This window comes from Artemia franciscana, chromosome 16, assembly GCF_032884065.1.
Source record: "Artemia franciscana chromosome 16, ASM3288406v1, whole genome shotgun sequence".
Taxonomy (NCBI): Eukaryota; Metazoa; Arthropoda; class Branchiopoda; order Anostraca; family Artemiidae; genus Artemia; species Artemia franciscana.
Genome location: NC_088878.1, coordinates 24,691,899 through 24,707,141, shown reverse-complemented (window position 1 = coordinate 24,707,141; position 15,243 = coordinate 24,691,899). Strand labels below are relative to the sequence as shown.

At 35.9% G+C, this 15,243-nt stretch overlaps 2 protein-coding genes across 2 annotated transcripts in view; both read left to right on the top strand.

Annotated features, from left to right (window-relative positions):
* The window catches only part of LOC136036796 (uncharacterized), a 72,015-nt gene extending 71,167 nt beyond the window's left edge, over window positions 1-848 (top strand). The window contains exon 2 of the mRNA XM_065719127.1: window positions 66-848. Coding sequence (XP_065575199.1) covers window positions 66-848 — 783 coding nt within the window. The remainder of the gene's footprint in view (window positions 1-65) is intronic.
* A 4,809-nt stretch (window positions 849-5,657) lies between these two features.
* The window catches only part of LOC136037259 (protein furry homolog-like), a 195,141-nt gene continuing 185,555 nt past the window's right edge, over window positions 5,658-15,243 (top strand). Inside the window, exons 1-2 of the mRNA XM_065719893.1 lie at window positions 5,658-5,712; window positions 10,600-10,647. Coding sequence (XP_065575965.1) covers window positions 10,641-10,647 — 7 coding nt within the window. The 5' untranslated portion in view covers window positions 5,658-5,712; window positions 10,600-10,640. The remainder of the gene's footprint in view (window positions 5,713-10,599; window positions 10,648-15,243) is intronic.

Sequence of the window (15,243 nt, the reverse complement as noted above, 5' to 3'; positions counted from 1 at the left end):
CTGATTTTTAAAAGACCTCTGGCTAGATGAGTTTTGTGAAGTTTATTTTTTTTACCTTTATTTAGTGTATTAAGGTTGATTTATTTTTATCATTAACAGCAACTCTGCTGCCCAAAGACGAAAAACTGATTATAGAGGAGTTTCTTCACAACCCTTGTGTAGTTCGAATGTCTGTTGATAGGCCAAATGTAAGGCTGGAGATTTCGCATTACAGCCCACCTTCAGGTTTGGAAGGTAGTATGGATTGGGTTGAAAGTTGGTCTGAAGCTATCAAGAGGATCATTGGAACATTTAATGGACAGCTAGCCATAGTATATTTCTCGTATGCGCGGGAGGCCAATGCTGCATGTTCGGCTATTTCCAGTTTAGGAGTCAAGGCTGTGGCGTTCACTGGAGAATGCTCATCACTGGATAAAAATCACATTCATGCTGCAATGAGAAATGGGGAGATTGAAATACTCTGCGCCACTACTGCGTATGGCTGTGGCTTGAATCTTCCAGACGTTCGTTGTGTTGTTCGTTTTGGCTTGCCAAAAAACATGTCGTCTTGGATGCAGGAGCAAGGTAGAGCAGGACGCGACGGAAAACCTGCTAGGGCCGTTATTCTCTTGAATGAAAAGTATGATATTAATCGCTGCGTATTCTGGCTTGACGGATCATCTGATGGAGACAAAAAATCAATGTTAACCAACTTTGTGGATGTTCTGAAATACGCCTATTCTGGCTTCTCTGGCCTTTGTCTCCGTAAATTTCAGGTCGAATATTTCGGCGAAAGCTTGCCCCAGGGCGACGCTCAAAACTGCTGCCAGAGTTGTGATGACCAGAGTTTTCAGGATGCTTCCGGTTGAAATTCGTAAAGTTGTAGACTGTTTGAAGCTGTTTTATGATAGGGGAATTTCATCCGTTTCGGAAACGCATATAACATCTTTTCTCATGGGCAGGTCGGACAAGTGGCTGCGGGAACATCTGGTTGATGCAGATTACACAGCCTATCCTTTCCATAGTTTCGTTGGTGTTAAAGGCCAGCATGTACTCTCAGGTCTGATTCGTCAAGCGTCGTCGCTAGGTATCGTAACGATTCACTTGCGTGAAATGTTTTTTGGTGGTAGGAGGGAGGTCAGGAAATTTTTTTCGCTTGGAATGTCTTTGCCAGAAGTGGTCAAGCTCCCACCAGTACTGTATTCAAAGAGCGCTTTTTCTGTCTGCACCTCACTCACGCCTTCTAGAAAGCCGAGACCAGGCGTCGTTGACAAAGTTTTGGCAGCACTACTCTCTGGATCTTGGAAAAATGCAACGCTTGGCATGCTCAAATATCCAGGGTATACTGAAAACTCGGGTGTTTCCGAGGTTCTCTTTATTGACGACGTGAAAACAATTTACGACGGAGATGACGACTATGTTTTCCTGATGGGTAATATGCAACTGACTAGGAAGGGAGGCATGCCAAAATTTGAGAAAGTGGTCATGCTTCCGAATGACGAGTCTCAGATTAGCGTTTTAGTCCGTGTCAATGAATGCGCTGGGGTCAAACAGTGCACAGCAGCAGGTTGTGAGTTTTCTCTTCAGAACTGTTTCAGCAGAAACACTTGCCTCGAACATCCAGATGAGCCGCTCAAAAACAAGTGTTGTGGTTGTCGAATAGCTTTCGTTTGTCCTGTCAAAAAGAAAGATCATCGACGGTGGGTCATTTCCTTTAGCAATGATGATGGACGACTCCACTCTCACGCCCGGCCACCGGAAAACCGTCTAGTCTCTAGGGTTCGTTCTGACATTGTAGGGGCTGTAGCACGTGACCCAACATTGACAGTTTATGAGATTCATAAAGGGGTTGGTGTTGGTTATATTTTGGGCGAAAGGAATTTAGCTGCGGTTAATTTGGACCGCGTCAGAAAGTTTGTTGATGCAGTGCAGAAGGGGCCTGATTCTCTTCCTCGATTTCTTGAAACCTTTAACGAGGCTATGCTTAAGGAAATACCATTGTTTCAAAACGATGACAAACAGATCAACCTTGAAATGCTGCAGGCCACCCTAAAGTACCTACGTTTTTTCTCTTTGGATCAAGGCAATTCTCTTTGTCTTTTAATGTTCGACATTCACATCGATGTCCTGGCAAAAGCTGATTTTTTTATTCCTGATGTTACCTACCCTGGAACGTTCCACCCTTTCAAATATCTGCTGAATGTTGTTGTATACGACAGCGAAATTTTGCAATACGTTACTGTTGCCCAGGTGCTTATGTCTAATTTGCATAGAGGCGCCTATAAGAGTGCTTTTGGAGTTCTCATTGACGAGGTGAAGAAAAAACATCCAGACTATTGTCCGGTAATCTTGATTGTTATCGCTGATTTCTCTGAGGCACAGAAGCAAGGTCTCAAGTCGGCTGTTGAAAGCCAGTCAACTTTCAATGAAAGTGACGATATACAGCAGAGCTTGATTCGAATACGGGGATGTCGTGTCCACTTTTAGCGATCCGTGAATAAAATATCTCAGAAAATCTGCAGTACTAAGGACGAGGTCTGTGAATTCAAATCTGTTGCTCGGCTGCTCGACTCTGCTCCTAACAAACAACAAGCTGATCTGTGTTTTAGTGTTTTGTCTGGCAAGCCAGACCAAAAGCTTTTGAAGGCCTTTCCTTGTCTCATATCGGCTGCTGCTCTACGATACTGTGACGTATGGAGTCAAGCTGCTAGCTGGGTTTCGTTTTGGTCTAGGGCAAATAACTTAAAGATGATTTGCAAGGCCCTTTCCGAATTCACTGATAGAGACTGGGACGTCTTGCCTGCGACTACCAATGCCGTCGAGTCCCATAACAGGATATCTAAGCTGAGCTGTAAGACCATAGCTGCAGCTCTTAAATGGTATTATAGGATCGACCAAACATGCGCCGTAAAATATGTTGCCGCAAGACATGGCGTTGGTATAAAATATCCCAGCAAACGCTGCAAGAAACCGGGCAAATTGTCAACTCCATCCGATTGGAGTGAAGAAGTTTCTTCCCAAGACGTTAGTTTTGCTGCTAGTGTTGATGGGGATGAAGAGTTCGTGGGAAGATTTATTATGGTGAACACGGTAGGTGTCAAGGGTAAACACTACGGCAAGCTACTTGCTAAAGTGGTTGAGCGGACGGAAGACGGCTACCGGGCTATGTGTCACGACACTCCATCGTATGAAACATACGTGGGTGGTCCCGACGACCCTGATGTTGATTTATTACCTTTGTCGTCTGAGCCTCCTCCTCCGCCGAAACAGAAACGCTAATGAATCGCCTTTTTTTCTGTTTCAACAAGTTTTCAATAGCTTTTTGAAAACATTTTTTTCTGGTATTTCACACATGGTGACATAATATAAAATATTAATATATGGCGGTATTATTGCTTTGTTTTGTTGTTTTTAACATGTTTTTTAAATAGCATTAAGTAAAACTGACAGTTAGAATTAGTTGACAAGTAGTAATTGTTATTTCGCAGAGACTCTAAAGGAGAGAAGCGGTTGGGAAAGTGATTAGAAAAATATTTGTGGACTTTTTTTTTAGCTTTTTTCGTTATTTTTGGGCTGAGACCATGGTGCATATGCTTATTGTGTTTTCTCGAGGATAGGTAACGTTGTCGGTTGTCTGTTTTGCATTTTCTACGTTTGTCTAGTCGAATGTATCTCTTAGAGGGATTGTCTTTTCAAATTCTGGCGTGTAGCTAAGAGCTCAGCCATGGTCACCTACAGCTAAAAGTAGACGCTTAGTATTTCTTAAGCTATGTTTTCGCATAGTTCAAATTTTGCAACCAAACAAGAATTTATCATTCGCATCCAAAAAATGGCGTATTCGATCTGGCAATTTTTCACCGAGATTGTGTTGAAATACTTCAACGCAGTCCGGATATTTAGGCGCAAAATTGTCAGAGTTTAATTGTAAAAAAGTATTAAGATGCTTGCTATTCACCACAATTCATAGTTTTCCTTCCTACACAACTAAAGTTCTACTGATTATAAGCTGAATCCTAAGTATAGCCATTCCTTGTACAGGGTTTTTAAGTTTGTCTGAAAATTTGCATACGTATTTCGCATCTGTGGAAACACGGATGCGAAATACACTACACGGGATTCGGTACAATGTTTTTGCTGGACCCTTTGGAAACATAGCTTTAAGTCAACAGACCAAATTTGCTAGTTCAAATTTTTTTGTCAAATCTTTATTTTGTTCACCGCTATCGCAATATCAATATTTGTTTTGAGTAATTTTTTTCCAATTAATTGGAAGACACTTTTTTTTACAAAGCTTTATTTTGTTCACCGCTATTGCAATATCAGTATTTGTTTTCAGTAATTTTTTTTATTCAAATTAATTTTGTTATTTCTAGCTTGAAGTTTTTATTTTTTTTTCTCTCTTCCTACTTGCAGTTTATGCTCCTATTTGTATCCTAGTTTTTAGAAGAACAGTTGGTTTTTTAGTGTCAGCTAGACTTCACTTAATTACAAGACTAGCTGGCCTGTAAGTGGTCTTACTGTCAGTTTGCACAGAAAGCCGCTAATTAAACGCTTGTTTATGATGGATCATTATCACTTAATTTAGCTGCATCTGGGGATATGTTCCAATGGTTCTCAAGCATGGCTAAGGAAGCAAAAACCTTGAAGCAATGGAAACACAAAGACACTTCTGTCATCGTTTTCATCATTTCTTTTTCTTAACATCAGTTATTTTCAAAATGATTAAAAATGGTCTGATAAAGCTGTGAAATTCTTTTTCTTTGATTTTTCTTGTTTTGTGACTGTTTCGTTTTTAACTTTGATTCTGTGATCAATAATCGTACAATCAATAAAAGAGATTAATTTTTACATAGTACTTTAAGTTTTAGTTAGGATTCGAGTCAGGGCTAAAAATTAAAAGAAGTTAAGCTAGTTTTCGTTTTGCCAGAAGAAGACAAGAACTGGCTAGCTACTGGACAGCCCAGAAGTAGTGTGGTTCCGAAAGTTCAGGATGCAGCCTTAACTTAGCCTAGCATTATCAATTTGGACTAAAATTTTTATGTGTAATTATCACAGGGGTAGTGACACCAAAAACCCTAAGAAGAATTCCATCAAGTTGCAGCATTCAGGTGAAGCTTCTCAAAAGAAGCCTAGATTTTGCGGGTGATACTGTGAAAATCTGTTTGTTGTTTTTTTTTACGTAAACGAAGCATTTTATACCGTGCAAATAAAAGTTGCGCAAAATTTAGTACACAAATTGAGAAATTTCTGACCAAAGGAAGTTCCAATAGAAGTGACTAAGGATAGTCTTCCTTTCAAAACTTTATATTTCCAACTTAAAAGCAGCCGAAAAAATCAAATTTTACCGTCATCAACTAGTTGACTAATGAAAATTTTTCGGGGGAAAAGTTACTTGCCAACTAGATGTTTAATAGAAGTGTTTCTGTGGCAATGTTTGTTTCTAGCTTGTTGGAAAGAAAATACTGTTGAGGAGAAACTAATTGTCAACTGGTTGGATAAGGAATAGTTTTCTTGGGGAAATTTTCTTAACAATCCCAGAATAACAACAGCTTTTCTTCTACATGAAAGTTCAATCGTGCCAGTTGTTTGACTTGTCTTCAACTGAAAAAACGGCAAAGTTGGATCTTAGCGCTACCTAGTTATATAGCGCTACCAAGAATAACTTACCAACAAAAGAAATAAACTAAGCCAGATAGAAATTTACGAGTGGAAAGTTGTTTTTCTGCATAAAAGGTTGTATCCAAAGAGATTTCACAGTAAAGTTGATTAATTTAGTGTTTCTGGGGTAATTTTGTTTGTTAGTTAGTTGGTTTGCAGAATTTTTTCTAGGGCAATAACTTTTTTCAGCTAGTTGGAAAAGGAAATGTTTTCTGAGGCAAAGTTTTTCATCAGCTAGCTGGTTAATACAATTTTTTCTGGGGAAAAGTTAAGCCTACTTGCCAACAATATGGTTAATGGAAGTGTTTTTGGGGCAATGTTTTTTTTTAGCTAGTTGGAAAGAAAATGTTTTTGGGAGAAATTACTTGCCAACTAGTTGGAAAGAAAATGTTGTCTGGAAGAAATTACTTGCCAACTAGTTGGAAAGTAAGTGTGGCCTGGGAGAAATTACTTGCCAACTAGTTGGAAAGTGAATATTTTTCTGGGGCATTTTTTTTTTGTCAACTAGTTGACAAATTTGATCATTGTTGGGATTATAGGCCTATAGCAAAGCTGATTATTAAGGGTAGAACTTTAAACTAAGCTTGTTAAAATTTTAAATGATGGTTTTTTCTCTGTTTTGAAAAATAGTTGAACTTGCTAAATTGTTTTCTTAGGGATGGATCAAGGGTTCAACTGCAGCATCAATTGAGAGGGAATTTCCCTAGAATTTAAAAAATACTTCAGGGTTTTTTCATGGGAATATATCTATTTTGGGACATCCATCAAAGAAACAAAAACACCCCCCTAGATTTTAGAACTGCACTTAGCAATGGGTATAATATATTGTGGTTACTAAAAACTTTGACAATCTTACACATTTTACCACTAATGACTTATATAAAAAAAAGATGATATAGGCATATAACATTAAATTTAACAAACCTTTCTTTAGACCCACTAAAGGTTAGATAGTAATGAAAAAGCTTCAATTACTATTTTTAACAGAGTAAGCCTCATAGCTTCTAGAAATTTAGCCATACCTTTGGGACCAGGGATCCTGAAGTAGGTCAAAATCTTGAAAATGAGCTTCTAGTATAGGTCATTTGTAAAAAAAAAAAGAGTATCAAAACTGAGACAAAAACATCCTTACATAAAGAAAAGAAACAAGACAGATAAATAAAGGAACAAATAGCATTTAGGCCTTTGCTAATGAAATGCAAGATAGAAAAGATCAAAACATCAATTATGCACCTGTTTTCTTTAAACAGATGGGAGGATCAAACCTCCAAGCTTTGAAAAATTCAATCTTACTTTGGGACCAGGTAAGTAACTTGCTAACTAGATGGTTAACAGAAGAGTTTCTGGGGTGACAGCTTTTTCAAGCTAGTTGAAAAAGAAAATGTTTTTCTGGGGAAAAGTTACTTGCCAACTAGATAGTTAATAGAAGTGTTTTTGTGGTAATGTTTGTTTCTAGCTAGTTGGAAAGAAAGTGTTGCTGGGGAGGAATTACTGGTCAACTAGTTGGAAAAGGAATAGTTTTCTGGGGAAAAGTTTTTCATCAACTAGTTGGTTAATAAAAACTTTTCTGGGGAAAAGTTACTTGCCAACTGGATGGTTAATAGAAGTGTTTCTGTGGAAATGTTTGTTTCTAGCTAGTTAGAAAGAAAGTGTTGCTGGGGAGGAATTACTGGTCAACTAGTTGGAAAAGGAATAGTTTTCTGGGGCAAATTTCCTTGTGAACTAGTTGACAAATTTAAATATTGCTATAGAGATTGCCAAATTATCCAACTAGATGGCAAAAATATTTGTATCTATAGAGAGATTGGATAGTACCTTTTTATATAGGCTTACATGCTGTGTTTTTCCATTTGTCAAAGGGTGGTGTCCCGTCTGCAGTTAGGTCCAGCCAAAGAAACTGTAATATTTTGGAAACAACATAAAGTCTTAAGTACTTACTTAAGACTAGGCCTAGAGCAATCCTAAAAGCACTTCACTATACTTACAACCCCCCCACCCTAATGGGTGTTCTCCATGTGTTTTTTTATTTCTTGATTTATTTAACATAGCCTAGCTTTTTTTCCTGCTAAATAGTCTATGTTTGAACTAAATGGTAACATATGGCAAGACCCATGGAATATAGGTCTGAATGGGATATATATTTTTACTTTAGTGGGTGGATGTTAAAGTAAAACATGTGGTAAAATTCTAGTTGATTGACTTCTTGCTATCTCAGAAACGGATTAGGTTAGGAAAATGAAACTTTCAGGGATAGGTCTACAGACTAAAGTATGTCCTGGGAAGGTATTTTGAAGTACCTGCCACCATTTCTTCTCCCTCTAGAGGCCCCTGACCTTTGATGACCTTCAAAAATATGTGTGTTATAAAAGTAAAACCTTGCAAAATAGATCTTCTGCTTGAATGAAGTACAACAAAATTGTTTTTAGCTTTACAACTTAGCTCAATCCCAATTTATAAGGTTTTGAAGATATGCAGATACATTTCCTTAATTTTGAAAAAGAAACATTGATATGGCTCAGAATTCTACTCAAATAATAGGAATTGCATTTTCAGAATTAAAAGCAAAGAAAAAGCAACTGGTAACTAAAAATTAAGGAAAAATGTAGTTTTGTCAAAATTTCAATAGGTATAGACCTATCATGTAGGCAAATTTCAGGGCCCTCTGGAGAGAGAAGGAGTAGAGGTGAGTACTTTAAAACACCTTCCCAGGATATACTTTAGCCTATAGACCCATCCCTGAAAGTTTCATTTTCCTAACCTAACCCCTTTCTGAGATAGCAAGGAGTCACTCAACTAGAATTTTACCAAACATTTTAAAGTGGTTTTATGATATAAGAATGATATAAGTATTTTAAGATTTTTAAAGTTGTTTTTGAATTTCATGTTTTTTTTTAGTAGGCCTAGGCCTAACTGTCGAACATTACTGATATAGATTATTGCACAAATAAGAAAGAAAGATTCATATTTGTTTGTATACAAAAAATCAAGTACAGATAAATAGCCTAAACTATAACTGACTTACCAATAAAGTCAACATACCACTCAATGCCTTTTTTTATGTTCTTTATGAATATAATAATCACTTCTAGCCTACTCCAAATTCAAATTTAAGCACTTTTAACCTTACCTAAACTAACCTTATTATAAATAATTTTAGCACTAAGAAAATGTAGTAGTATTTTCTCAAAAACAACTGAGAAAAGATGGTGCTGAGAAAGTGTAGTATTATTTTGTCAAAAACAAGCAATAACTCATACTTTCATTGAAAATTTGTCATTTTTAAGAGCTCAAAAAGTGCTTAAATTTGAATTTGTGGTAGAAGCAATTATTATATTTATAAAGAATATAAAAGGCATCAAGTGCTTTGTTTGCTTTATTGGTAAGTCAGTTATATGAACTGTCATAATTTTACAAAATCTTGGAGCATTTTTACACCATTGACTAGGAATAGAATATATTACAAGGCTATTATTCATAGTATGTGATTAAATGGTAAAATTCTACTTAAGTGACTTTTGGCTATCTCAGAAAGGGGTTAGGTTAGGAAAATGAAACTTTCAGGGATGGGTCTAAAGGCTAAAGTATGTCATGGGAAGGTATTTTGAAGTACCTATCTCTACTCCCTCTCCCTCTAGAGGGTCCTGACGTTTGATGACCTTTAGAAATATGTGTGTTATAAAAGTGATACCTTGTAAAATAGATCTTCTGCTTGAATGAAGTACAACAAAATTTTTTTCAGCTTCACAACTTTGCTCAATCCCAATTTATAAGGTTTTAAAGATATGCAAATACATTTCCTAAATTTTGAAAAAAAACATTGATATGGCTCAGAATTCTACTCAAATAATATGAATTGCATTTTCAGGACTGAAGGCAGAGAAAAAGCAACTGGTAACTGAAAATTAAGGTAAAATGTTGTTTTGTCAAAATTTCAATAGGTAAAGACCTCTCATGTAGGCAAATTTCAGGGCCCCCTAGAGGGAGAAGGAGTGGAGATGGGTACTTCAAAATACCTTCCTGGGATATACTTCAGTCTGTAGACCCATCCCCAAAAGTCTCATTTTCCGAACCTAACCCCTTTCCAAGATAGCCAAAAGTCACTAAAGTAGAATTTTACCAATTAAATTAACAATAGATAAGGTATCTAACTCACTATTTTTCCAAACAGATACAACCAATCTCTTGCTTACCTTCAACAAACAATAGCTTATAAAATATAAATCCTCATAGCCTAAAAAAGAAATCCTTCTCCATCAAGAACCATCTCAAACAAGTTTGCTGAAATAGAAAATGATTTAAACTTAACTTGGCAAACATCTCCTATTAGAAGTCAAATGAATGTGATCCTTTTTTGAAACCTAACATGTAAAAGTAAATGTATTTGCAAAATGAGGACCAGACAAAGGACTTAATAAATTATCTTTGGCAAATATAGAAGTAACCATCCTAAAAGCCTTTTTTGATGCCTAACATCTAAAAAAGAAATGCATTTGCACACTGAGGACCAGTCATTTATTTAGTACCCATCTTCAGTAAATACAGACCACCCTAAAAGGATTTTACCACTAATTTAAAATCCTAAATGAATTTTATCACCCTAAAAGGAACCAAATCTGGATTTCTAATCTCACAAACCACACTTAAGAACCTGGGACAGGGTTTTCAACTGTGCTAATTAACTAATTATGGTCAGCTACATCAGTACCAGCACTGTCAATAGTGTCACCATTCAGTTGTGCAATGGTATAGAATTAGTCTTTTGGTATTCTGCCTAGCAATAAACTATTGTATGTCCTATTATTGAAGTAAAGTGAGAGAGAGGGACAGCTTCTTTATCTGTTACATTTCTAAGAATATTTAAAAAAAGAATTATTTTTGTCCAATAATAAAGGAAAGAAATCAAGATTTGTTTCCATTTCAGCTCCTTTTATGACAAATATTGAAATATTTTTTTTATTCCAGAGGCCCAGCCACCAAGTAGTTCAGAGGGGAATGAAGATGTAATGCCAGGTGAGGATTATTTTTATCATTTAGTACTATTTCAGCAAATTTGGTTTTAGAAGCACTTGATTTTAATAAAGATGCTTTCTGTTTTTAAATCTGCTTTATAATGTTCAAATAGAAATATATTAAACAAGCTGAGCTTTTTAACATTTAGCACTAGCTAATTCCTAGTACTAATAAAACCACATTAGAGAGAGGGAAAGATAAATTTGTTATATTAAACAAGCAACAGCTACAGTTGAAAGGCCACCCCAAGAAGTAAAAACTTGTCTGAGGGGTTTACTAAATCCTACAAACCTTACAACAAAACAATTACATCAAATGTACTGCTCTATTACTATCCCAAGAGGCTATAATAATAATTAATCTATTCATTTGCCCCCCCCCCCCTCTGAAAATAAACAGCTAAAATTCGTGCTTTCTATAAAGTACTTCTATAATTACACTCTTAAATGAGGAAATGTCACAAATATTTTTTTTGTTCTGGTCAGTATAGTTATGACCCTTAATCAGCATATGAAGCACAAAAACATTGACAATGTCAAAACAACCAACAAAGTGTTAATCTTTGTTGAAGATTGAGTGTTGTAATCATAGATCAAAGCTCTCTTAATTTGCTAAACCATCAAAACATGAAAGATTATTTTCATGTTATAGTCTAAACATAAACAAAAGTTTGTATAATTTTTATAATTCAGAAACTGTTAATATCCTTACTTGCTCATAGAGTTTCTGCACCAAACCCCAGGGTCATGGGAAGAGGCGTTGCTAGCCAAACAATTAAAATTTGCTATTAAAATTACTTCATTTTTTACCAACAGAGACTAATCTTCTTTTGGTTATTTTACATCATATATTTCCATCAGCCCAGTTACCTAAAGAAAAACACAAACAAGCTAGTAAAGTACTACTACTACAATATTGTAAATTCAGATGTATAGAGGAAAAATAGAGAACACATAGGACAAATACAGGGGAAAATGCTTCAGTTTTCTCATTATTCTTAGGTTACAGGATACAATTTTACAAACAGACTATACATGGTCCTTGAACAATAAAATTTCATCAATATTAACCTCCAAGTATTTAGATGAAGATATACACTTTAAAATTCCACCCTGTGCTACAATTTCCTGAATCAAAGAATACAAAACTGGAGACTGAAAAGAAAGAAAGAATTTGACTTGCCAAAATTAACCTTAAGCCTGTTTACCTCTAAAAGAATGTAGCCTATTATCATTACCTTTCATCAGCGTAATTAGTAATTCTTTTGCCTCTGCAGTGGTGATAGCTACAGTGTCATCAGTAAATAATGACAGTGTTTCACTCCAGGGACTATTAATCATATAACTACCACTAAAACACCAATTGGGGATGCTATTAGGCATATAATGGATAATACAAAAAGAATCAGAACAAGAACAGATCCCTTTTGGACATCACAACAAATAGACACGCTTTAGATTGCATACAATCCATCTCTCAAAACTGTTAAATGCTATTAAGGAAACTCCATGTATGATCAAAAGCTTTACCTTGGATTCCTTACACCTTACATGCTCCAGGATTAGACCATGGTCAACCACTTCAATTGCCTTCATTTGGTCTACAAACACTGCATTACCCTTAAGTCCTTTGTCTAAGGCTATATTAATTACACCAGTCAAAATATCAATGCATCTGCTGTCTTCCTATTCCTTCGGAACCAAAACTGGGTAAGATTCAGTAAATCAAAGTTCTTAAGAAAATGGGTTAACTGACTCCTAAAACATTTTTTTAGCTGGACAAGACTACTACTACTACTACTAATAACTCACTACAACACCAAGCCGCCTGAGACCAACACAGCTACGCACGCTCCTCCTCCAACCTAATCTATCCAAGGCCCCCCTCTTTACACCCTCCCAGGAAGTTCCCATTTCCTTTAAATCTTTATTTATAACATCCTCCCAACCCAGACGAGGATGAGCTGCTTTCTATGTAGCCCCAGACGGTTGGCCAAAAAGGACAATCTTTCATCTGCAGAATGTGGCCTAGCCATCTCAACTTTTCTTTCATTATAGCCCTAGAAAGTGGGATTGAACCACATTTTTCATACAGCATACTGTTTGAAATATGGTCAGTCAGCCGGGTACCCAGAAGAATCAGTAGGTAATTTCTCTGGAAAACATCTAGTAAATTTTCTTCTGCTTTTTGGAGCGCCCATGCTTCAGAGCCATATTTGACCAATTTCATCACTGTAGCTTCCAATATTCTAATCTTGGTTTGCAGACTTATCTTTTTATTCTTCCAAACTTTTTTTAACTGAAAAAACACCCTGAGCCTTAGCTATTCTACTTTTAACATCTTCACTGCCCCCACCATCTTTACTAATGATACTACCAAGGTAAGTGAAGCTGCCAACCTGATCAATCTTTTCGTTACCCAACGTCAATTTTTCATCTGCACTTATTCCTAGCCTTAGTAACTTGGTCTTCTTAACATTAATTTTCAAGCCTATTTTAGCACCCTGAACTTGCAAAACCTTTAAATTCATTCATTTTGCTCACACTTTCATCTAATATGCTTAAACCATCAGCATAATCTAAGTCCAGCAGCGTTTTTCCTCCCCATTTGATTCCGTGGTCTCCAATTGCCTTTCCTGTGCTCCTTAAGACGAAGTCCATCAAAATGATCCATATAAAGGGGGATAGAACACAACCCTTCTTAACTCCTGATTTAATTCAAAACCAGTTGCTAACCTCATTTCCTACCTTAACCGTAGCAGTAATATTCTCGTACATAGCACGAATCACTTTAATGTATTTTTCTGGTATACCATATAACGATAAGACCTTTGTTAACGCTCGGCTAATCTACGCTAATTAACGTCTCTACGCTAGTTAACGTCTCGGCTAATCTACTTATAACATTGTAACTGCTCCCACCGTCTTTAGTAATAATACTACCAAGGTAAGTGAAGCTGTCCACCTGATCAATCTTTTCGTTACCCAACGTCACCTTTTCATCTTCACTTACCTTTGCAACAAGATGCCCTTTGATGACAAGATGACTTTTGTGAACTGGTATCACTTATGCATTCTTTGAACATATAGAAACTTTCCGTGTTAGAAACGATCTTCAATTAATGGTGCTAGAACAAGAGACACTGATGAAAAAAATGCGTTCAGATTTTTTTGGCTCACCAGATTGCTATTGGAAATACTGCTTTTCATGGTATCTTTGGTCTCCCCCTTGCTTGTCCATGGTAATCTTCTTTAGAAGCAACGATAGATCAATAGGGGATGGCAAAGTGGAGAAATAGTATTGGCTGTTTTTATGCCTATTGAAGAAAAATGATTCAGAAATTCATGATAAACCGTCTACATCTATGGTCTCATTTGTCATCACTTCAGAAGTTGAATTATTAGGGCTATGACCTATAACACTGCGAATTTTTTGCCAAGTAATGAACGAGCTACCTTCAACTTCATGCTAAAATACCTTTTTAGGCCTTACAGAGAAGGTTATTGGCGTTGCTCTTTATTCTCATTTGTTGGTTTTAAAGCTTCAAGCTTTATTATTTTTTTTTTTTACAAAGGTCTCTTGATAACTTTTGTTGTGGATGGGCATTAATACAAAGTTTCTCCTTTGAGACGTTCCTCCCTCTAAACTAATCAGTTCTTTTCAATATAGTGATTGTTTATGCTCAAAGTAAGTAAAACGAAAAAAGATTATAGCTGCAAAAGTGCTAATAATTCTTTTAATTAAATAGAAACATTTTAATAAATACATAGGAACTTTTAATAAATACGTAACATGGACTGAAGTTATAACTCATACTTAGCCTGAAAAGTTGCAGATAACTTTGATTTTCAGAATTGATCTTTACTGTATGGATTTTGTTGTATTGATAGTATTACAAGATATTTTTCATTTTGCTTAGAATTTTTTTTATATCTAATTTAAAAAAAACAACAAATTTTTAACATTTTAATGGGGTCTAGACGTTAACTCTGGAAAAATACCCTTGGAAAATTTTCCCTGAGGAAATCTCTCCCCCTGGAAAATTCACCCTGAAAAATTGCTCCATATTCACTCAGGATAATTTTGGATGTTTGTTAAAAGGTAAATTGTAAGTTTTTACTCACCTGTTTGTCAGAGGCAATGCTATAGCGTTGGCTACAATAAAGAGCCATAAAAATTCAAAATATTGTTTATTTATTTATTTTCTTCCAGAGTCACTTTAGATGAAACGATGGTCATATAAACTTTGGAGGGGGCTTATTTGATTTTAAGTTTAAAGTTCAAGTGTCATTTTAAGAATCTAAAGTGATTGGAAGGGAACAGTGGCATCGTTGAGGGGAGCAAATGGGGCATTTGTACCCAAATAATTTGGGAAAACTACAATTTATTAAGGAGTTTTAAAACTGTTTTAATTAGCTTTAAAATTTTTAAAGCTTGATTTAAGTGTCAAATAAAAAAAAAAATAATAATTCATGCTGGTTTTTAACATAAGGAAAACAAGAAAAATAGGGGTCCAATACACTTTCACAAGATTTCACAAAACTTATTGGGGATCCTGTCCATAAGTCGTGCAGGTCTAGCTTCACAAAAAGAAAT